Source organism: Tachypleus tridentatus, chromosome 4 (genome assembly GCF_004210375.1).
Source record: "Tachypleus tridentatus isolate NWPU-2018 chromosome 4, ASM421037v1, whole genome shotgun sequence".
Taxonomy (NCBI): domain Eukaryota; kingdom Metazoa; phylum Arthropoda; class Merostomata; order Xiphosura; family Limulidae; genus Tachypleus; species Tachypleus tridentatus.
The window spans coordinates 12,349,033-12,375,555 of NC_134828.1; the positions used below are offsets into that span (position 1 = coordinate 12,349,033).

General features: G+C 33.1%; 2 protein-coding genes across 3 annotated transcripts in view; both read right to left on the bottom strand.

Annotated features, from left to right (window-relative positions):
• LOC143248232 (inaD-like protein) overlaps positions 1–26,523 on the bottom strand; it is a 225,622-nt gene that overhangs the window by 76,878 nt on the left and 122,221 nt on the right. The gene's annotated exons all lie outside the window — the stretch shown is intronic.
• The window catches only part of LOC143248576 (uncharacterized), a 29,323-nt gene continuing 26,694 nt past the window's right edge, over positions 23,895–26,523 (bottom strand). Inside the window, exons 8-10 of the mRNA XM_076497041.1 lie at positions 26,154–26,289; positions 25,192–25,390; positions 23,895–24,318 (exon numbers count right to left, since the gene is read on the bottom strand). Of these exons, the coding sequence (XP_076353156.1) occupies positions 24,245–24,318; positions 25,192–25,390; positions 26,154–26,289 (409 nt within the window). The 3' untranslated portion in view covers positions 23,895–24,244. The remainder of the gene's footprint in view (positions 24,319–25,191; positions 25,391–26,153; positions 26,290–26,523) is intronic.

Sequence of the window (26,523 nt, forward strand, 5' to 3'; positions counted from 1 at the left end):
GAATCAATTATTGCAAATAACTAACAATGAAACTGGGTGAAATCAATTATTGTAAATAACTTACAACAGAATTGAGTGGAATCAATCATTGTAAACAACTGACGACAGTAGTAGGTGGAATCAATCATTGTAAATACGAACTAATAAAGTTAATTACAACTTGAGTTCGATTTGGGAGAAGGGAGCACAAGTGATTTGTTTCATAAATAGTTCATAAAAAAAACGTGTTTGGTAGCTGTTGTTAACCTCATGATTCACTTCCTTGTACTAGAAAAATGTTAAGCGGGAAATGTTTACCGTTACTGTAATTCAAGCTTAGTTAAAACGCGAAAAAGAAAACAGAATCAAAGAGATTAAAACAGAATTCACTACTATAGAAAATATAAAAACATAAAATCGATTACTCTGAGATCGTTACAAATAGCGGAAGACTAGCGTGATATGTAGATTAGGTCATGTCTGTCATAAAGTATATATATATATTCAAAACTAGTACTTCGTCTGCTTTTTTTCTGGCTATGAGTGAGCCTCGAGTTGTTATGAGCTCTGATATTGTTCGGTCTAGCGCCAAGCTACACTTAAATAATTTTAGTTCGGTTTGTAAAGGATCACACAACAATGAACCATTCTTTACCTCTGGCACCATTTTAAGTAATGCCCATGACAGTATGATAAGAATTGTCATAGCACAAGGTAACAGAATGTTTCATATTAGGCCTACCCAATCGCGATGAAATAGTACTAATTTTCTTGCTCAGTAACTTTTGGAGACAGAATATGTCTAGTTTGGCTTATCCAATCGGCTGGTTAAATACTTTCTAATTAAACTTATGACGATGAAATATTCCTATGTTTGTTACTCAAAAATTTATGGTGAGATTTACTATGCATTTAGTTCAATCCGGTCATCAGATGGGATAAATAGTGAATAAATTAATAACAGGGAAATAATCCTATATTTGTAATTTAAGAACCCGTGAGGACACAATATATACGTTTATATATATATATATCCAGTTAGGTCAATCCAACCGTTCTGTGAGATACGTACCTCATAAACTATGTATTTATATAAATAGTCCTTCTCAAAAAGCGTGTTTGAAAAAGGACCTTCTGTTCCGTACACGAAAACCTGCTTCAAAACCAAAACGATTTGTAGTCACAACAAAAGTCATTGACTTCTGTGACGTCACTGTTTTTGTTTTTTTCTTCTGTGACGTTAAACGTCGACTTAAGTTCGTTAGAATCAAATCGATTCATTTCTTTGAACATTCAGTTACATAATGCAGTTTCTTCTGTTATACCACTTTAACCACAGAGTTACTGATGGAACCATTTGATTATTTCTTTGTTTTTTTTTATTTCGCCCAAAGCTACACGAAGGCTATTTGCGCTAGCCGTCCCTACTTTTTCAGTGCAAGATTAGAGGGGAGGCAGCTAGTCATCACCGCCCACCGCCAACTCTTGGGTTACTCTTTTACCAACGAATAGTGGGATTGACCGTCACATTATAAACCCCCACAGTTGAAAGGGCGAGCATGTTTGATGTGACCCTCAGATAACGAGTCGAGTGCCTTAATCACCTGGCCATGCTGGACCAGAAAAGCATTTGAACGCCATCTATTTTGGTTTGGTTAGGTTTGAATTTCTCACAAAGCCATCTGTTTTGGAAACACATTTTTCTAAACTATTTATGCACCAAGTTGTTTCCGGGTCCGTGAACTTGGTTAACATAGACCCTAACAAAACATGAATACCACAAGATATTTAAACTAAAATAGCAAAAATTATGAAGTTAATCCTATTAATTATTCGGGTTTCTCCTGCATTTTTAATAAGCGATATTATTATTAGCCAGTTCATCACATCATGTTTTTTATCAGACAGAAATACAATGTTACTCAATGTGTATACGCCACCTATAGTGAGCGGCATAAAAACAATACCTTAATTTGTAGGTAAACTGGGCAACAATAACTTAATATGCAGCCCCCCACTAGCTTAGCTGTAGTATCTAAAGGATGATAACGCTTAAAATCAGGTTTCGAAACCCCTGACAAGCACAGTTCGATAGTCTGTTGTGCAACTTTATACTTGTTCAAATCCCCGTCGCACCAAACATGCTCGCTCTTTCAGTCATGGGGACGTTATAATGTTACGGTCAATCCCACTATTCGTTGGTAAAAGAGTAGCCCAAGAGTTGGCGGTGGGTGGTGATGGCCAGCTTCCTTCCCTCTAGTCTTACACTACTAAATTAGGGTCGGCTAGCGTAGATAGTTCTCGTGTAGCTTTGCGTGAAATTCAAAAAACAAAAACGTTTGTACTTAACTACAAGTAGACTATCCTACTGAACAACCAACATAGTAAAAATCGCTTTCCTTTTTATACATATTGCACTATTCATGTTTCTAAAACAACAAACTATCTGTGATTTGCCCCATCTTGGGGAATCGAACTGGAATCGGCTTATTACACTATAAAACGAGTGACTTAGAATTTCTGTTGACTGGTAAATAATGGACAGGTAATGTTAAAGGTATGGAGTCAGATGTTGTTTATGGACCTACCATTTGAAAATATCGTTGAGGTCAATTAATGTAGTGTCCTTCGAAACTAATTTATATGCATCATTTACAAAACGTGACAGCTGCAAAGATCTATATAATAACAAATGAAGCATTTGAAGTAAAACAACTATTGAAACTGCTCCATACTAAAAGTTATACGTGGATAAGGTAAACGTCATGACAGTATTATAAAACGGTGGTAAATAGTCCGCATTTTCTATTAAAACTGTTACCCAAATGTAAGACATCCCAATACGGCGGTTGTATTATCACTATCAGGTACTGCCTTTGTCACGACATGTGTGGATAAATGAGATTGTAATACGCAGCCGCTGAGACACAAGTTTTCTATGATCTGATATGAAGGGTAGCTTTAAATCATTAGGAATACAATACGCTAGCATTCTATTCACACGTTAGGCTTAACTGTTATTCGGCTGATTATTGTGTCTTTATATGGAAGGAGTTGCATCACAGTTATTGTGTATTAATAACTTATGTAGGAGACTTTTATTTTAATGTTGTTGTTGTTGTTGTTTACATTTTGGGCTTTTCAAAGTTGCAATGGCTTACTTGTACGAAATTCTAACTTTGTGCCTCAACCCTAGGTGGGTTTGCAAAACAGCTTTAGCTAGGCTTAGCTCAATTTTTGTTTGTACAGATTTGATTAATGTTAAAATGTACATTAAATTACTGTTTGTCAGTCTGTTTGTTTCTCCGTTTGTTTGTTGTTGTTTTTGTGCCTGATTAAAGGTACTTAAGGGTTACTAACGCTAACCGTCTCTTATTTTGAAGTAATGTTTGTTTGTTTTTTTGTTTTGGAATTTCGCACAAAGCTACTCGAGAGTTTCATGTATTGTTACCAGATGATGGCTATTTTAAAACAATAGAAACAACTGATGTAACTTGAGAAACGATCAGATATGATTTTAACTATTTTAGACCATCTTAAAGAAAGTTTGTTTGTTTTAAATTTCGCACAAAGCTACTCGAGGGCTATCTGCGCTAGCCGTCCCTAATTTAGCAGTGTAAGACTAGAGGGAAGGCAGCTAGTCATCACCACCCACCGCCAACTCTTGGGCTACTCTTTTACCAACGAATAGTGGGATTGACCGTCACATTATAACGCCCCCACGGCTGGGAGGGCGAGCATGTTTGGTGTAACGGGGATGCGAACCCGCGACTCTCAGATTACGAGTCGCATGCCTTAACACGCTTAGCCATGCTGGGCCTTTTGAAGTAATAGATTTAAAGAGAAGGAAACTGGACAACAACAGTGGGATTGACCGTGACATAATAAAGCCTCCACGGCTGAAAGGGAGAGCATGTTTGGTGTTACCGGGATTCGAACCTGCGACCTTTAGATTAGCAGTCGAGCACCCTAATCACCTGGCCGTGCCGGGCCCTTTCGAGCTATTTTCGTTGTTTATAGTTGAGCACAAAGTTACACAATGGGCTATGCTGTACTAGTCAAGGGTATCGCAATCCTGTCTTTAGCGAATAAGTCAGCAGATTTACCGCTGTGCCACTGGGTGGCTCCACATTAAGTTGTCGTCACCCAGGAACTCGGAAGGAGATAAAATCATTATTGTTATAAAAATATACAAAAAAGTTGAAAAAAAGAAAATAGAAGAAAGTGAAAAAATGTAATAGACGGAAGTGAAAAAGTGAATAAAAGGAAGTAGAAAAAGGGAATAGACGGAAGTGAATAAAAGGAATAAGAAAAAAGGAATAGAAGGAAGTGAATAAAAGGAATAAGAAAAAAGGAATAGAAGGAAGTGAAAAAGTGAAAAAAGTAAATAGAAGGAAGTGAAAAAGTGAATAAAATGAAGTAGAAAAAAGAATAGAAGGAAGTGAAAAAGTGAAAAAAGTAAATAGAAGGAAGTGAAAAAGTGAATAAAAGGAAGTAAAATGTCAATAAAAGTAAGTGAAAAAAATGCGAATAAAATAAATAATAATTTAAAAAGATGTAAAAAAACGAAATATAAAAGGTAGGAATAAAACGAAGTAAATATAATAATGATAAAAGTCCATGAGCCAGGTGGCTGAATGATTCGAGTAAAGGTGGCCAAATGCCATTGAAACTGTTGTATTTTCATGTTATAATATTAACATATACACATGATGTCTTTTCCAATGTAGCAGTTTCTTGCCAAACAAAAGGCTATCCGATCCGTAACAAATATTATTTTACAAAATGAAGATATCCCTCGCAAAGGCCAAATTCAAATAAAACAGGTCAGAGAATGTTTCTGTAATCTTAATAATAAAATACAGGAAAATGCCACATGGTGACGATTCAAGACTAGTAGGGAAAAATAATTTGCATCCTTTATCACTTGGTACAATATGAGGTTACGAAGTCATATATTAGTCTTGCTTTAATGACTCTTTGACTCTGTTTAGCTTGTCACACCCATTTTGGGGCGTGGTCACTTCCATTTGAAGGCTAGATGTTTTGTAATGCTCCAATCGATACAGCGTTTCACAGAACAATTATTCTACAAGTTGATTACTACGAAGCTCAGACATCTTACATAGCAAGTAAATATTATAAACCTTTACGTACATATTCCTTCCATCGTGCGGCCGGTATTTTAGGTATTTTTTTGTTTTCGAAGAAGTTTAATATTTCTATTAAAATTTTCTTTATATATATATATATATATAACCATGGAGTAAGTACTTATATTTATCGACGTCTATCTTCATCTGAATATGAGTTTAATTTGATTTTTTTTTAATTTTCAAGCGTAGTTTTGAAGCTTGAGTGAGATTTTTTGCAATGTTTTTTTTTTTCACCTAGGTGGGGCTGTAAAAACAATATGAATATAAATGCACTTAAGCTTGTGTTTTAGCGTTTGTATGTGGTGGGGTATTCTTTGCAAAGATCCAGTTTGGTTTGGTTGTTGTTTAGTAGAAAGCTACACACTTGGCTATATGTGCTGTGTCCACCACGAGTGTTGAAACTCGATTTTTAGCACTGTAAAACTGCGGACTTACAGCTGAGCCACAGTCTTATACCTAACACTCATGTTGAAACTATTAAACGAAATCTTTAAAGCTGTAGGATAATTAATTTACATGTAATTTTTAAAGCTGTAGGATAATTAATTTACATGTTATTTTTGAAGCTGTAGGATAATTAATTTACATGTAATTTTAAAGCTGTAGGATAATTAATTTACATGTAATTTTTAAAGCTGTAGGATAATTAATTTACATGTAATTTTTGAAGCTGTTGGATAATTAATTTACATGTAATTTTTAAAACTGTAGGATAATTAATTTACATGTAATTTTTAAAGCTGTAGGATAATTAATTTACATGTAATTTTTAAAGCTGTAAGATAATTAATTTACATGTAATTTTTAAAGTTGCAGGATAATTAATTTACATGTAATCTTTAAAGCTGTAGGATAATTAATTTACATGTAATTTTTAGTGTCTTAATGCCGTTTTATCGTTAGTTTCAAGTTCTAGGATGGTGGGCCATGGACTCAGACTCGTGGTCAATCTAAGCGTGCAAGAGTTGTCAAGAGCAACAAAAAAACATCTGAAGCTCAGTTTCTCGTCTTAGTAATAAATCAAAGTTTTGAAACATCAGGAGTCCGATGAAGAGACGATGCTACTTTTAGTTGGGTTTGGTTCTTGTTAAGCGCAAAGTTACGCAATGGGCTATTAATACTCAGCCACTACAGGAATCAAAACTCAAGAAACAAGCCGAAAAAATTAGTAGAACTCAATTTTCAGAGGTTTGAGTGTATGATGTTGTTTTCATTTTTATAAAGCATGCAGCAAAGGTCAGACATTCGAGAGCCTCTTGTACAGACAGTAGACTTCAGAGTAGGTGCTGACATTCGTGCGTCAGCGATCCAGGAAATGGATCAAACTACTCTTTCCGTTCCGGCACGTTCTCTACTTAAAGTCCTTTTACAGAGGCTTACACTAAACGAGAAAGGTAACTTGATGATCTACGGACACAGAATGAAGTAAAAATGATAGCAGCATGTTAACAAAACCCTCCGTGTGTTATCAACATGTCTAGTTGTCTTTTGCTTTTCTGTGCAAATTACGTTTATTTTCAAACGAAGAATTTAGAGTGATGTTAATGGAGTTACTTCTTATGAAGACTCATCATTTACCTTATGAATGTGTGACTGTTAGAAATGGTTTCCCAAATTTCATTCCTCTGTACAGTACCAACCAACTACATTACCTCCCTTGGCCCATGGGCTATATATACACATGATATTTAAGTGAATTACAGAACAGTTCTGGTAACCTCTTTGTAACTAGCAGTGAAGTGTCTAAAGCTGGCTTACGTAGGTATTATTTTTTTTTACAAATAACTTATGCTAACGACCTCGGACCAAAAGCAGTCCATATGCACACATCATTACTTGGCGACTCAAGACGTTAAGAGCTGTTGCTAGGCGACTCCAGAGCAACTAGAATTAGTATGTACAAGAAGATAGGTTGTTGAATATAGAATATCATCATTAATATCTCTTACAACGTTTAACAAATCTGAATATTTTCTGACGTAAGTCATTCTACCATCTACATCGTGAGGCTCCCTCTATTGTTAAATCTATTTCTATTTAAATTAACAACGGTTATCAAAGACGTGTAATTGTCATGGTTACAATGCTTTATAATCACTGGTTAAATTTAGCAAAATAAAGCACTTTAACTAATTAACATTTTACCTGACGAATCCTGAAGAAATGGCGTACTCCACAACTTGATTTTTGGCCAGTTTTCGTTTCTCTATCCACTTATCTCTCGGTACAAGATACACGTGCAGATCGGCAAGCTGTGGAAAGAAGCTGAAGAACATTCTGTTTTCTGCTGTAAACGTTCCATATTTTAATCTGTTTTATTATCTCTACCTGACTGCTCATCTCCTTCCTTCTATATGTCTATATATTTGTCTATCTATCTATCTGTCTAATTAATTATTTATCAGCATGTGCTTTTGTGTCTTTCTGTGTGTGTGTGAGTGTCTATATATTTGCTTATTTGTTTATCTATAAGTACATTAAAATGCCTATGTGTACAATTCTATATATATATATATTCTGATCTACAGTATGGCATAACCTTAATAGTGTTACATAATGCGAGTGGATTTTACCTACGATAATAATACAGTATAACAGCACGTCTTTATCTAGAGTTTCGACTAAAAGATCAGAAGGGTGGGGACGTGCATGAATATGTTGAATTATTAAGATAGTTTTAAGGGTATGTGTGTGTCTTTTGTATTTCTTCTTTTTCATTCTAAGTTTGGTTGAACAAAATTTCTCTATTAATTGACCACGAATATCTATGTCTTCATTTGTAAAGTTACATCATGTATATCCATGTCTTCATTTGTAAAGTTACATCATGTATATCCATGTCTTCATTTGTAAAGTTACAACATATATATCTATGTCTTCATTTGTAAAGTTACATCATGAATATCCATGTCTTCATTTGTAAAGTTACATCATGTATATCCATGTCTTCATTTGTAAAGTTACATCATGTATATCCATGTCTTCATTTGTAAAGTTACACCATGTATATCCATGTCTTCATTTGTAAAGTTTCACCATGTATATCCATGTCTTCATTTGTAAAGTTTCACCATGTATATCCATGTCTTCATTTGTAAAGTTACATCCTGTATATCCATGTCTTCATTTGTAAAGTTACATCACGAACATCCATGTGTTCATTTGTAAAGTTACACCACGAACATCCATGTCTTCATTTGTAAAGTTACACCACGAACATCCATGTCTTCATTTGTAAAGTTACACCACGAACATCCATGTCTTCATTTGTAGTCACACCACGAACATCCATGTGTTCATTTGTACAGTTACACCACGAACATCCATGTGTTCATTTGTAAAGTTACACCACGAACATCCATGTCTTCATTTGTAAAGTTACATCATGTATATCCATGTCTTCATTTGTAAAGTTACAACATATATATCTATGTCTTCATTTGTAAAGTTACATCATGAATATCCATGTCTTCATTTGTAAAGTTACATCATGTATATCCATGTCTTCATTTGTAAAGTTACATCATGTATATCCATGTCTTCATTTGTAAAGTTACATCATGTATATCCATGTCTTCATTTGTAAAGTTTCACCATGTATATCCATGTCTTCATTTGTAAAGTTTCACCATGTATATCCATGTCTTCATTTGTAAAGTTACATCATGTATATCCATGTCTTCATTTGTAAAGTTACACCACGAACATCCATGTCTTCATTTGTAAAGTTACATCACGAACATCCATGTGTTCATTTGTAAAGTTACACCACGAACATCCATGTCTTCATTTGTAAAGTTACACCACGAACATCCATGTCTTCATTTGTAAAGTCACACCACGAACATCCATGTGTTCATTTGTACAGTTACACCACGAACATCCATGTGTTCATTTGTAAAGTTACACCACGAACATCCATGTCTTCATTTGTAAAGTTACATCACGAACATCCATGTCTTCTTTTGTAAAGTTATATTACTCTGTTGTTTTCCGACTCGAGAGACAAACCTACGAATAGTTTCTTTCTCTTCCTGTTAAAACATGTTTTTTCACTTTACTAACATAATATCCATCTTTTCCTGGTTCTGGATCTGTCAGAATATCCTACAGTTTATGCACTTCCATTCCAACTGAATGAAGCTTTCTTTACGTTAACAAAACCCTTGGCACTAAAAAGAGAAATCGAAAGCCTTGCACCATTTTCTCTAACGTAAAACTAAAGACGCACAATTTCCTTGACATTCAAGCTTCGAAATACTTCCAACGTCGATATTCAGTAAGTAACAGAGCCAGTTCTTGTGGCAAGTTTCATGTATTGTCACCAGATCGATGGCTATTTTAAAACACTAGAAACAACTGATGTAACTTGAGGAAAGATCAGATATGATTTTAACTATTTTAGACCATCTTAAAGAAAGTTTGTTTGTTTTGAATTTCGCGAAAAGCTACACAAGGGCTATCTGCGCTAGCCGTCCCTAATTTATAAGTGTAAGACTAGATGGAAAGCAGCTAGTTATCACCACCCACCGCCAACTCTTGGGCTACTCTTTTACCAACGAATAGTGGGATGGATTGACCGTCACATTATAACGCCCTCACGGCTGAAAAGGCGAGCATGTTTGGTGCGACCGGGATCCGAACCCGCAACCCTCAGATTACGAGTCGAACGCTTTAATCCACCTGGCCATGCCGGGCCGTTAAAGAAAGAATACTCTCTTAAGTACGCATGCTCAATACACAGGTGATATATGAAACGTGAGATCAGATAGTAGAATATATCACAATCTATAATTCTATAGAAGAATAAGATCCCGTCTTTAACCTGACTGCCAGAAGGAAATTGCACATGTAATCCCATTGCTATAAAAATGTTATTTCTAACTTTCTTGGCAGCACAAGAATCCTACACTTAATCCCTCTCACAGAATGAGATGTCATCTGTAGTCCGAGCAACGGAAGTTAGTCCGCTATAAAAATGAAACCTTTTGTTTTCTTCGTTTATTCATGTTTGCACTCAAATTAATTGCTGATTCCAAATGCTTTACATGAACTTTTTTTGATGGTCACTTTCCTTCAACTTCAATGATAGGTCCAGCTGCAGATAAACATCGAAGATTTATGTGCATAATGTAACACTTCATTTCTGGTAATCTTTTATAGAAAGTCTCTCGTCGGTAATCAACTAATGTCTTAACTAAATTTTAAACCAGCCAGACGAAGAGATAAACTGATTTAAAAGGTAGTTGGATTCATCTTGCTATAAAGACGATCCATTATGTGTGTCTGTGTTAGCATCCATCAACAACAACTGGCTGGCTCGATTACCCATCATTTTTGGTATGCCAACTGAAAACTGTCCGAAGGTATAAGAAACTATCTCATTTTAGAATTTTTTTCTCGAGATTATGAATAGTAAAAAAGCTTGAGATAAGACATAAATAGGTTGTTGGGTTTGAATTTAAAGATATAAGTACTTACTCAATTAAGATAGGAAATTATTATCTTCCACAAAACAATTAGCATTTAATGAGATCATTATGGATTCACTAACAAAATACAGAACAAAAGTGACATCAGTTAACATTGACCTATATACAATGTTTATTTCCTCAATGGATATCCTTAGTTAATGATTGGTAAATAACCGTTTCAGCTTTAAACAGATTATCTCTTAAGTCTGAACCGAAAAACACTCACAGCGGGTATAATTCATTTACTGTTTCTGTCTAGCTCAACATATTTGTTTTTTTATCAAACAATCCGTTAGTTCTTCTTGTATTTTGACTTAACGATCTAATTTAAAAGATGCTGGTTTTTAAACAGAAGTACTGTAACTGTTGCTTGTTTATGGAATAAATCAGTTCATTTACGGTTAGTGACTGTTTAAAAAGTAAATATTTGTTTTCTTGTACCTCAGAGCTGCTGGTATGGGTATTAACACTTTTACTAATAAACCAGAGAACAACCTTTCGACATTCTTAAGTCATCTTCAGATTAACAAAGAGAGAGTTTGCAATTGACCTTTGCTGAGCATATGTCTTAGGGTGTCGGGAACATATTGTATGCAGCAGAGTAAGGTTTTGTATTTTGTTGTATTAGTAAAAGTATTAATACCCATGCCAGCAGTCCTGAGATATATTTTTACTTCAAGTGGGTTTCTCGTCAACACGAATTACATTTGTTTTCCTCTTTTAGATACTACGGCAAAACTACTCAAGAGCTATCCACTTGGCATCCCTAATTTACAAGTGAAAGACTAGAAGGAAGGCAGCTTGCCAACAACACTCACCTCCGACTGTAGGATTGCACTAACAAATAGTTGGATTTACAGTTACATTATAACGCCCCATAGCTGAAAGGGCGAGCACGTTTATTGACGGGATTAGAAGTCGCGAGCCTCAAAGTGCAAGTCAAGCGCCCTAATCACACTAGACCATATCAGGCCTAGCAATTTTATGATGTCTAAAAAATAGTTCTTCATAAAATATAAAAGTTCAGACGTTTATCTTCAAGACACGCTACATATAACTAAAATAAAAACTGAACCTTCCTTACGTAACAGTTAAATTTACATAAAAAGACACAACGGTGGAGAAAATATAAAAAAAAAATGTTTGATAATCACAAAAATATAGTAAAATTAAATCTTCGCCAATTGTTTCCATCACTAAAACTGAAGTTTAATTTTTGTTTTAATTTCAACAGTTTCAGATAAACAGACACCCTGATCTCCAAACACCATACGTACACTGCAATGTTTCTCAAAGTGAGAGTCGCGGCCCCCATAAAAGCCATGAAACTTTTTTCTGGAGGGGTGCCAAAAAATGGGTCGAAAACAGATGTTGAATTAAGTGATACAGTACGTCGAAAGGGGATTTTTTTTCCCCCTACGGAACTATTTTTTATTCACAATGCTAAACACTCTGGGTGACATTTTAAAATCACATTTTTGATATTTTTAGGGTTCTCAAACTTTTTATTAACATTTTGGTAGCCTCAGACTAAAAGGGTTTAGGAGCCACTGGTGAGGGGAAACACTCGTGAGCTCTGTAGTGGCTGTAGCTCATTTTCAGCAAGCCATGTTTTTGCGATTACCCGTGCGTTCCCAGAGAAGATTTAATCTCAATTATTGCGAATGCGTGTCACTCTTTAACTCCTTGTAACGTATCGTGATCTTACACGCTCTTAACGTTGGTACAAAACAAAATGGACGATCCGTTACTTTGCATGCAGGACGAGTATTATCGAGTTTCGTTGCGCCCTCTAGTAGGCTAAGCGTACACACGTAATTCTATCAAACTGTAGAACGTAGTTAGGAAGTGACTGTCATCTCTTTCTATTTTTTTGTCGTTACTGATGCCATGTCTGAATCGTGTCTCCACATTTTTGACATTACTTAGAATAATTTATCTCATACAAGTTCCGTGTAAATGTAATTTTTGTTACCGATATGAGCCATGGAGAGTGACCTCTAACTAAAGCTAAACACTCTTTTCTTAAAGATGGTGAGATATAATGAAAGTCAGATTGAGAGTGTTTTTCTCAAGGGAGTGTAAACTGTAACTGAAAGTAACTGTGAATGTCAAACATCTGGTTAACTAAAGACATCAAACATCTGGTTAACTAAGGACATTAAATATCGGGTTAACTAAAGATATCAAACATCTGGTTAACTAAAAATATCATACACCTGTTTAACTAAGGACATCAAACATCTGGTTAAGTAAGGACATCAAACATCTGGTTAAGTAAGGACATCAAATATCTGGTTAAGTAAGGACATCAAACATCTGGTTAAGTAAGGACATCAAACATCTGGTCAACTAAGGACATTAAACATCTGGTTAAGTAAGGACATCAAACATCTGGTTAAGTAAGGACATCAAACATCTGGTTAAGTAGGGACATCAAACATCTGGTTAAGTAAGGACATCAAACATCTGGTTAAGTAAGGACATCAAATATCTGGTCAACAAAGGACATCAAACATCTGGTCAACAAAGGACATCAAACATCTGGTTAAGTAAGGACATCAAACATCTGGTTAAGTAAGGACATCAAACATCTGGTTAAGTAAGGACATTAAACATCTTGTTAAGTAAGGACATCAAACATCTGGTTAAGTAAGGACATCAAATACCTGGTTAAGTAAGGACATCAAACATCTGGTTAAGTAAGGACATTAAACATCTGGTTAAGTAAGGACATCAAACATCTGGTTAAGTAAGGACATCAAACATCTGGTTAAGTAAGGACATTAAACATCTGGTTAAGTAAGGACATCAAACATCTGGTTAAGTAAGGACATTAAACATCTGGTTAAGTAAGGACATCAAATATCTGGTTAAGTAAGGACATTAAACATCTGGTTAAGTAAGGACATCAAACATCTGGTTAAGTAAGGACATCAAACTCCTGGTTAATTAAGGACATCAAACATCTAGTTAAGTAAGGACATCAAATATCTGGTTAAGTAAGGACATCAAATATCTGGTTAGGTAAGGACATTAAACATCTGGTTAAGTAGGGACATCAAACATCTGGTTAAGTAAGGACATCAATATCTGGTTAAGTAAGGACATTAAACATCTGGTTAAGTAAGGACATCAAACATCTGGTTAAGTAAGGACATCAAACTCCTGGTTAATTAAGGACATCAAACATCTAGTTAAGTAAGGACATCAAATATCTGGTTAAGTAAGGACATCAAATATCTGGTTAAGTAAGGACATCAAACATCTGGTTAAGTAAGGACATCAAATATCTGGTTAAGTAAGGACCTCAAACATCTGGTTAACTAAGGACATTAAACATCTGGTTAAGTAAGGACATCAAACATCTGGTTAAGTAATAATATCATACTCCTGGTTAATTAAGGACATCAAACATCTGGTTAAGTAAGGACATTAAACATCTGGTTAAGTAAGGACATCAAACATTCCTTTAACTAAAAACATCAAACATCTGAATGATTAAGAATATGAAACATCTAGTTAATTCAGGACATCAAATAACTGGTTATCTAAAGATAACCAACATTTGATTAGCTAAGTATATTAAATAATTGGTTAATTAAACTCACCAAATATTTGGCTTCCTAAATACATCAAACATCTTGCCAGTTAAGGATATGAAACATCTAATTAACTAAGAATATGAAACATTTTTTCAAGTGATAAGTTACAACGCTAGAAACCGGGTTTCGATACCAGTGATGGGCAGTGCACAGAGAGCCTATTATGTAGCTTTATGCGTAGCTACAAACATATAAAATCAACTAAGAACATCCAACATCTTGTTATCTAATTATATCAAACAGTTAGTTGGCCAAGGATATAAAACACTTGGCTGGTTAAGAATATCAAACACATATTTAACTCAGAACACTAAAACCCTGACTAAATAAGGACATCAAAGTATACCTGTCTATGTCATTCTCTCTCCTCCTAGGCACTCGACTCGTAATCTGAGGGTTGCGGGTTCGTATTCCTGTCACATCAAACATGCTCGCCCTTTCAGCCGTGGGGTCGTTATAATGTTACAATCAATCCCACTATTCGTTGGTAAAAGAGTAGCTCAAGACATGGTGGTGAATGGTGATGATTAGCTGCCTTCCCTCTAGTCTTTTACTGCTAATTTAGGGCTGGCTAGCACAGATAACCTTTGTGTAGCTTTCAGCGAAATTCAAACCAAACCAAACCAAACCAATCTCTCTCTTCCTGTTTAACTGTATGTCATTCTCTCTTTCTATTTATCTATCTATTTGTATGTCATTCTTTCTACTTGTCTATCTATCTCTATGTCAATATATCTACATGTCTATTTGTATGATAATCTATCTTCGCGTCAATCTATATATTTAACTATATGTCAATCTCTCTTCCTGTCTGTCAATTTATCTATCCGTCTGTCTCTCAGTCTTTATGGTTTTATTAAATAACAACGTTAAAATGTTAGTTTTGTCTGAGATCATCGTTGTCTATTAAAACGTTTTATTCGTAAAATATTCAACAAGAATAAAATTACTGTAATTAAACTATTCAAGAATCAATTTATTAATCTATTTTTCTATCTACCCCCAGTTAATCACAATTCCAAATAATGCTGCACGTTTCTTAATCCGAAAATGTAATTTTTTGTTTCGCATATCATACGCCCTCTAGATAATTTTAGTGTAAACAACCTACCTTTTCCAATGTAGGGCAGTCTTTTTTTGTATAAAAAGGTGGCACCTTCTCCTTCTTGTTTTCCATGTCTAGGTGTTTCTAGTATCGCAGCAAAGGCAGCATTTCTCTGTGGATAGGCACGTGATACTCTCGCCTTAGTTACAAACGCGTGCGCATGTGCTGACATAAATGAGCGCGCAATGAACTTCCGGTGGATGAGTACAGAATGCGTGTTATCTTTTACTGCAGTTATGAATTTCCTGTTAAAATTCATTCAAAACAACGTAATTCGACATAAAATGTATCTCAAAGATAGAAATTTTATCCCCAAATACAGTTTAAATAATTAACTTGTATCGATTGTTAATAAAGCAAAAAAATGGGTTATTTCAGTGAAAATATTGATTAAATGCTCTTGTTAATAAACCCCTACATTTTAAAATATAGCTCTGTGATATGATTGTTTATTTTAAATACCTTACAGTTAACTTATTTGACTACTAAATAAAGATACTTCAAAATACAGTAAGATGATTGGTTATTTGAATCTAAAGAATTGTTAAAACTAACGTGATTGGTTGTTATTGAAATAATATAAAATAGGTAAAAAGTGGCTAGTCGTAATTACGTATGCTTAAATTATTTTATTTCGACTGATATCATTGGCTGATGCCAGTCGTATTTACTTATACTGGACAAAGTTCTAATTACATCAACCAATATTATAAACCCATACCTTAAACTATCTTGTAAAAGTTGAATAAATCTGCGAGCTAATTAATTATTCATAAAACGATAAATCGAACACATATTAAAATCATATTCTATTTAATACCTGGTCTGATTGGAACCTAGATGCTAACGTGCCGGGCTGCTTATGATAGGCCCAAGGTTTGATATGCCTCCAATAACGCTCTATACTTTACAGGTAAACATAACAGTCAATCAAATTAATCGATTAACAATATCCGCAAAGCGCAAAGGCATCTTATTGGCCTCCTAAAAAACAGTTCTAAATTGGAAATGGTTATGCCTGATATGATCTTTAGGGATCTTAACTTGATCGTTTAGCGAGATAATTTTGAAATTTAAGTATTTATACACCAATAATACAATACACAGAATTATTTTCTTTAAACATGGGTAGACGACACATACTTCTGGGAACATCAAGCAATATGTCAAGTACTACATTAGAGATGTCGTTTCCTCAATGGATATATGATTGAATAAAGTTTATCCCATAAAAAACAAACAGGAAGTGACGTTATAGTATATACTTGAAACCGATTGATACTACTTTAGTTTAAGGCCAAAGACAGATGAACACGACGTTTATCAATGTTATCTTATCCAATGGTAATTGCGGTCATTCAAACTTTCGATTTAATAGCGTTTAAGATACCTATGAATATCAAATACTTTCGTGTAGATTCTATCCTGGACAGAATTATAACAAAACTATTTTGAACTGCACATAACAAGAAAATAGAATAAAATGTTATGTATGTTGAAAACATAAGAAGCGAATAAACTTAAATTGTTTTTGTTTACATTATTTTTCACTTGTACGTTTCGGATTTTAAGCCAGAAATGTGTAAAAATAGTATTAAAGATTGATCTTTGGTCTTCCATGAATCATTGTCCACGAAACATTTCATTCAGAGAGTTTTAGTATTGAAAGAAAATCCACAACGGCATTCACTGGTGAGAAACAAATGATAAATGTTAATAGCTACTTTAACACATTTAAAATATAAAATGTGAAATAGATATAAATAGAGAATAATATGTGTGGAGGAGAGCATCTACACTTTAATGATTAAAATCACAGTTTGTTAGGCCTATTTTAAATAAATTGTTGATGAAGTGAATTTTCTAAAGACTGGTGGCAAGAAAGAAACTTTTTATTATTGCTCTATGGAATGATACAGTAAATAGAAAACTTTCAAATAATAATTTTTTTCACCAAAACACTTAAGAAACTAATTTGTCATTTTTAACTCAATAATATAGTTATTAATTACTTTGTAAAACAAATTTGCCCTAAACATTATATATGATCCTCAGTTACGTTTTAATAACATTGTATTCAAAGAAACTGCAACCTAAACTTCACAAATATTGTAATTACGCTTACTTTTTGAACTTTATTATTTTGATCACTTAGTTACCCAATATGTTTCTCCGAATTATCCTTTAAAATCTGTTCATTTTGCTCCTTGAACAAAATACTCCTTAACTCATGTAATATTTATAGTTACGATTAAGTAAAATGCTCCTTAACACATATAATAAATAATCACAGTTAAGCAAACCATAAATAATACATAATTGCAAAAACGTTTTACAATGCCTTATTAATATCATGATAATTGTAAAAGCGTTGAATATAAATAGAAAAAAAGAATTAAAAACTAGCCCAAAAATAATATTATTGCAAGTTTCGTAATTTTAAACCAATTACCGTTATTCAACAAACCAAAATATTCGGTTTCTCTTCTCATTTTATTTTCTTTACTAGTTTATCTTGTTTTATTAATATTATAAATCAATACCTAACTACCAAAATATTCAGTTACCATAAGTTATACCGCACATTATTATATCCCAGTGCTTATAAGTATAAGTATTGTTATTTCAGATAGCAATAAGATCTACTGCTTATTACTGTCTCTCAAGAAAATTAGAAGTACTGTACATTATTTTCTCCGAAGACAATTAGATATACTATACATTATTGTTTTCCAAAACAATTAGTCCTAGTGTGCATTATTGTCTCCTAAAACAGTTAGGCCTACTGCACATTACTGTCTTCCAAAACAATTAGGCCTAGTGTGTATTATCGTCTCCCAAGACAATTAGGCCTACTGCACATTCTTGTATCCCAAGATAATTATTTCGTGAATTTAGAAACTCATGTTTAGTCCGTATTATTGTTTTCTTCCCTTGTTTTAAACGAATACTTAGTAATTGTTCTTAATATACATCTAAATATAAAGGAAAGTTCACTAAACAAACATAAAAAAATCTATAAATTAGAGCATGGTCCATTACAAAACAAAGTGACCACAAAAATTTTCAACTATTGACAGTAAAATGAGCCTCATTTTCAAAATAATTAATTACAGTATAGTTCGTAAAAGTGTTTCTGCTTTTGATTCTAAGATAATTCTTATTTTCAAAATACACAAATACAAAATGACCAAAACAATTTCCAACTTCCAATAGACGAAAATAAACCTCAGTTTCAAAATAATCAGTTTTAGAGTCTGGTCAATAATATTGTTAATACTTTTAATATAAATGTGGTTTTCAATTCAAAATCAGTAATAAAATATACAATATAAGGTTTCTTTGTTAAGTAAAAGGCTTTGACTTTTTTACATCAACGACAGATATAAGTATGTTTTGAAAACAATGTGTTTTTTATAAATCCTGGTAACAAGTATTTAATCATGTTCGTATACAAGTATTCATATTGTGATTGCAATCAACGTATAGTAAATTATCTAAAACCAAAAACTGCATCCCGGAAATATATTGCATGCTTTTACCAGTGTTATTTTGTGGCTCAGAGTAACAATGACTCTTTCCATGTTTTTTTTTCACAGACAGGGTAGCACATTCTTGCTCTAGTCCTCGTCTAACAGCTTTGACAAGTTGCAGTACAATATTTAGCGTTAATCTGATAGCAGTATCCACCTTAGTAAATACTGATCAACACATCAAAGCTTGAAAATTATGTCAGGCATCTCGATATGTACCATACTGCCATGTATTTTTATAACAACTTTATGTTCCCAGTATAACCAAAACTTATTCTAAGTGGAACTGAAGAGACACAATTGTTTCTGAATGCCCCTGGCTGTCTCTCAAGCCCCTTCAGGGATTGTTAGATGTAAAACCTAAAATACTTCCAAGTTAGTTTGCTCTTGCAATCATAGTCACCTCCTGTGCCATCTCCACATAGTCTCTTATTATTGTATGATGTTTACATAGTTTCTTGTACCATCTCCATATAGTCTCTTATTATTGTATGATGTTTACATAGTCTCTTGTACCATCTTAACATAGTCTCTTCTTCTTGTATGATGTTTACATAATCTATTATACCATCTTAACATAGTCTCTTCTTCTTGTATGATGTTAACATAATCTATTATACCATCTTAACATAGTCTCTTCTTCTTGTATGATGTTAACATAGTCTATTATACCATCTTAACATAGTCTCTTCTTCTTGTATGATGTTAACATAGTCTATTATACCATCTTAACATAGTCTCTTCTTCTTGTAGGATGTTAACATAATCTATTATACCATCTTAACATAGTCTCTTCTTCTTGTATGATGTTAACATAGTCTATTATACCATCTTAACATAGTCTCTTCTTCTTGTATGATGTTAACATAATCTATTATACCATCTTAACATAGTCTCTTCTTCTTGTATGATGTTAACATAGTCTATTATACCATCTTAACATAGTCTCATCTTCTTGTATGATGTTAACATAGTCTACTATACCATCTTAACATAGTCTCTTCTTCTTGTATGATGTTTACATAGTCTATTATACCATCTTAACATAGTCTCTTCTTCTTGTATAATGTTTACATAGTCTATTATACCATCTTAACATAGTCTCTTCTTCTTGTATGATGTTAACATAGTCTATTATACCATCTTAACATAGTCTCTTCTTCTTGTATGATGTTAACATAGTCTCATCTTCTTGTATGATGTTAACATAGTCTACTATACCATCTTAACATAGTCTCTTCTTCTTGTATGATGTTTACATAGTCTATTATACCATCTTAACATAGTCTCTTCTTCTTGTATAATGTTTACATAGCCTATTATACCATCTTAACATAGTCTCTTATTCTTGTATGATGTTTACATAGTCTATTATACCATCTTAACATAGTCTCTTCTTCTTGTATGATGTTAACATAGTCTATTATACCATCTTAACATAGTCTCTTCTTCTTGTATGATGTTTACATAGTCTATTATACCATCTTAACATAGACTCTTCTTCTTGTATGATGTTTACATAGTCTACTATACCATCTTAACATAGTCTCTTCTTCTTGTATGATGTTAACATAGTCTATTATACCATCTTAACATAGACTCTTCTTCTTGTATGATGTTAACATAGTCTATTATACCATCTTAACATAGTCTCTTCTTCTTGTATGATGTTAACATAGTCTATTATACCAATAGTCTCTTCTTCTTGTATGATGTTAACATAGTCTCTTGTACCATCTTAACATAGTCTCTTCTTCTTGTATGATGTTAACATAGTCTATTATACCATCTTAACATAGTCTCTTCTTCTTGTGTGATGTTAACATAGTCTCTTGTACCATCTTAACATTGTCTCTTCTTCTTGTGTGATGTTAACATAGTCTATTATACCATCTTAACATAGTCTCTTCTTCTTGTATGATGTTAACATAGTCTATTATACCATCTTAACATAGTCTCTTCTTCTTGTATGATGTTAACATAGTCTATTATACCATCTTAACATAGACTCTTCTTCTTGTATGATGTTAACATAGTCTATTATACCATCTTAACATAGTCTCTTCTTCTTGTATGATGTTAACATAGTCTATTATACCATCTTAACATAGTCTCTTCTTCTTGTATGATGTTAACATAGTCTATTATACCATCTTAACATAGACTCTTCTTCTTGTATGATGTTTACATAGTCTATTATACCATCTTAACATAGTCTCTTCTTCTTGTATGATGTTAACATAGTCTATTATACCATCTTAACATAGTCTCTTGTTCTTGTGTGATGTTAACATAGTCTCTTGTACCATCTTAACATAGTCTCTTCTTCTTGTATGATGTTAACATAGTCTATTATACCATCTTAACATAGTCTCTTCTTCTTGTATGATGTTAACATAGTCTATTATACCATCTTAACATAGTCTCTTCTTCTTGTATGATGTTAACATAATCTATTATACCATCTTAACATAGTCTCTTCTTCTTGTATGATGTTAACATAATCTATTATACCATCTTAACATAGTCTCTTCTTCTTGTGTGATGTTAACATAGTCTCTTGTACCATCTTAACATAGTATCTTCTTCTTGTATGATGTTTACATAATCTATTATACCATCTTAACATAGTCTCTTCTTCTTGTGTGATGTTAACATAGTCTCTTGTACCATCTTAACATAGTCTCTTCTTCTTGTATGATGTTAACATAGTCTATTATACCATCTTAACATAGTCTCTTCTTCTTGTGTGATGTTAACATAGTCTATTATACCATCTTAACATAGTCTCTTCTTCTTGTATGATGTTTACATAATCTATTATACCATCTTAACATAGTCTCTTCTTCTTGTATGATGTTAACATAGTCTATTATACCATCTTAACATAGTCTCTTCTTCTTGTATGATGTTAACATAGTCTATTATACCATCTCCATATAGTCTCTTCTTCTTGTATGATGTTTACATAGTCTATTATACCATCTTAACATAGACTCTTCTTCTTGTATGATGTTAACATAGTCTCTTGTACCATCTTAACATAGTCTCTTCTTCTTGTAGAATGTTAACATAATCTATTATACCATCTTAACATAGTCTCTTCTTCTTGTATGATGTTAACATAGTCTCTTGTACCATCTTAACATAGTCTCTTCTTCTTGTATGATGTCAACATAGTCTCTTGTACCATCTTAACATAGTCTCTTCTTCTTGTATGATGTTAACATAGTCTCTTCTTCTTGTATAATGTTTACATAATCTATTGTACCATCTTAACATAGTCTCTTCTTCTTGTATGATGTTAACATAATCTATTATACCATCTTAACATAGTCTCTTCTTCTTGTATGATGTTAACATAGTCTATTATACCATCTTAACATAGTCTCTTCTTCTTGTATGATGTCAACATAGTCTCTTGTACCATCTCCACATTGTCTCCTATTATTGTATAATGTTTATATAATCTATTGTACCAGCTCCACATAGTCTATTGTACCATATTAACATAGTCTCTCCTTCTTGTATGATGTTTACATAGTTTCTTGTACCATCTCCACAGTCTCTTCTTCTTGCATGATGTTTACAGTCTCTTGTACCATTTTAACACAGTCTCTTCTTGTATGATATTTACATAATCTATTGTACCATCTCCACATTGTCTCTTATTATTGTATGGTGTTTACATAGTCTCTTGTACCATCTTAACATAGTCTCTTCCTCTAATAATATGTTACTTGTACAATCTTCAGAGAGTCTCTTATAGTCTCTGTATCTAATTACAGTTCTCTAATTGGAATATCACTCACTGACTTTGAAGAACTACAGAAGTAACTTTTTTACCATGTCATATCAGAGAGAGCTTTCTCTGATCAAATAACGAAAACACTTACTTTTATTACCAATTAACTAGAAGAAAACAACACAAATATGATTACACTTAAGAAAGTTGTCAAGAAGATAATACGATTATTTATTCCAAAATCAGCCAACTGACTCATATGTTTTCTTGACGAGACGGCCAGCTGAGTCAGAACCTAACAGAGATGTTGTTGTTGTTTTTTTCATTTCGTGGACCAATCACACGAGTGAGAAAACAACACAAATGTTACAAGCCAACCAACGAAGACAGAATATCACAATGTAAACGGGGAACCCTATGTTCATGTGAACGTGTGGAAACGTCAGTAAGGTTTCAAGTTTTTAATGTTTTGTGAAAATTACAACTTCTGATTTCAAGGTTGAACACTCAAGCATAATTTCAAGGTTGCTTATGAGAAATAAAAATCACATTAATAAAGGCATATTAAATCAAGTATAAACATGTACATCACTGGGAAATGAAAATAATGAAATAAAATACAATTACTGACTACACTGATTAGATACGTGTTAGATGTTCTTCATTAAAACGGTATGCTCTAAGATATTTTTACGTTTTATAAACCTGGTGGCTACAGCAGTACGAAGACAATAATGCCTTAGAACATGTAATTATTAGTTTTATTCTCTCGGTTTGGGATGCTAACCAACAGATCACGTTAGGTGCTCTGATGAATACCTATTAGATACGTCACTGCTACCAACAACCAGCTAAAGTTAAATCACTATTGATAAGAAATAATTTACACTTGAAAAATATAAAAATAAATAAATTCACTTTGACTTCAATACAACTTGTGATAAAATACAGGTAAAAATTAATCTTAAAATTGCTGGTATTATTAACTTTATTTTTTTTTTTCTAAATGTCTACAACATCAAAAGATAGACAAAACCTCGTCTTAATTACTTTGAATGGCAATTCACGTGCTATCAGTGGTGACGTCAGTGGCGCGTGATAACATTATAAATCTCTCTCTCGTTACTTTTCACATTCAATGTTAGACATTCCCATGAGTAATATACAAGTTTCAACTCTGACATTTTTCAAACAGCGATATGTCTATAATTTATTACCATAGGCCTTACTGACGTTCATATTAATTGATTAAGGTTAGAAGATTATCTCTGACATTATTCAACTTATATTTCACCAATTTAACATTTTACAAAAATCTTTATTAACACGATTATTCTATCAGAATGAACCAACATTTATGTTGAACTTGAATGTATATATCAACATTAATAGTTATTGGGCAAATTCTTTGTTCTTCTAGTGCCTTGTCCAATAAATTATTTCGTATAAAAAGATTCGAAAATCATTTCTTCATTCATCCCGTAATAAATAATTCCTTATGTTCTGTCTGATCGTGTTAGGGGATATTTCGCAGATTAATCGATACGTAATAAATCACAAGTCACGTAATCAAGGTAAATTAATTTTCCAGGGCCTAATTCATTCACACTTTCATCACGTGACAGTCAGGAGCCATTTTAGTTACTCTTAGCTTGTGCAAGCAGCTGTCGTCGTTGCCTTTTGTTTCTGTTTGTGCCCCCTAGATGGTGCTGCGATCTTGGCTAAAAGGTGAACAATCAAAATTCAACAGGTGAGTTTTAACAGCAATAGAAACAAAGTGAGACATTAACCTAAACTACTTACTATTTATAAATAGGCATATTGAGTGTTTATAAGAGAAGGTACTTTACGTAATGACATAATTATGATTTACATTGGTAATAATTACAGAACATAGTTATAAACTCAACAGTAACTAAACATTTGTAACATATAAATGTTAAAAGCTACAAACAATTCTGGAAAAACATTATCCAAATGTGTTGTACGTGTGCTTATATAATAAACATATTTTTGTAATACACGACAAAGTACTAAAATGAGACTTATATAGCACTTCTGTTTTAACTAAATTAGTAATATATAAAAATATTAATTCGTTCTCTTGCTCGGACAAGATAGTAAAACGATGAACATTTACTACAGTCATTGGAATTTTGCACTTTTATTTTAGGAAAATACCTTTAAAACACTATATTCTGGATACGTTAAGCTAAGTTACCCTACGGATCATCTTTGTGACAGGAACTGACCTCTCATTTCTATTGTTATAAAACACACTATCTACCTACAAATTAGTATTTTACCAAGTAAATATTCTGTTCTGAACTTCAGTTATCAGTGCTGCCTTCAAACGTATGGAAATATTTTTACATTACGTTTACTTAATTTATTCATTACCATAAATTTATTATTACTAACAATAAATCAAATGAAATATTTCGAGTAATAAATAAAAACATCAGAGGTTTACTTCCCTTCTGATATCATATCTGCCAGATGTAAGAACAAATAAAGTATCTTCATGATCAGAATTTTACTTCACTTTTGATATTAGATATAAGAACAAATACAAATGATTAAATTCTCAGTACCTTCAGGATCAAAGCCTGTATTCGAAAGGTCGGAATCAGAACCGTTACTAGAAACACCTGAGTCAGAATTGTGACCATGTTCATTAAATAAACTTATCATGTTTTTATTTATGGTGTCTCTACTATCTGCACTATTTTCAATTTTTCGTCGTCTTTCAGCTAATATGGTCTGAAGTTCTCTGGTACTATAGGTTTTGAACTGAAAGAAAATACAAGTTTTAAAATATACACTGTAAAATATACAGGTACAAATCCATGTTAAATATATTCGCATACAAACCACTATTAAAATACACAGATAAAAAAACCTCCTTTAAATTGCAAAGCTACAAACTCCTGTAAAGATACACAGCTACTAACCCTACTGTTAAGATACACATCTACTAACCCTACTGTTAAGATACACATCTACTAACCACTGTTAAGATACACAGCTACTAACCACTGTTAAGATACACATCTATTAACCCTACTGTTAAGATACACATCTACTAACCCTACTGTTAAGATACACAGCTACTAACCACTGTTAATATACACAGCTACTAACCACTGTTAATATACACAGCTACTAACCACTGTTAATATACACAGCTACTAACCCCACTGTCAAGATACACAGCTACTAACTACTGTTTAGATACACAGCTACTAACCCCACTGTTAAGATACACAGCTACTAACCCCACTGTTAAGATACACAGCTACTAACCACTGTTAATATACACAGCTACTAACCCCACGGTTAAGACACACAGCTACTAACCCCACGGTTAAGATACACAGCTACTAACCCCACTGTTAAGATACACAGCTACTAACCCTACTGATAAGATACACAGCTACTAACCCTACTGATAAGATACACAGCTACTAACCCTACTGATAAGATACACAGCTACTAACCCCACTGTTAAGATACACAGCTACTAACCCCACTGTTAAGATACACAGCTACTAACCCCACTGATATTCTTCTGGACTGTCAAGTGACTATGAAGTCGACTTCCTTCTTCATTCCCAAGAACGTCTTCCAGCCGAGAACGTGTAAATTTAAACATCATCTTTCCTGTCATGCCATCAAACAAGTTCCTGATTCTATAGAGACAAACAGTAAGTTAGTAGATTCGTTCATGTATTACGATTACACTTAATCTATTAGTGTAAACAGAAATATTGTTTTTTTTTATTTTAAATACCAAGGTTCCTTATTACTCTAAACAATTACAATTACTTTTTTCATGTAAACAATAACATTATTTATTGGTGTAAGGAGTAAGGTTGTTTGTTACATGTTATTCTAAACAGTATAGTCACTCATTATGTATTGTC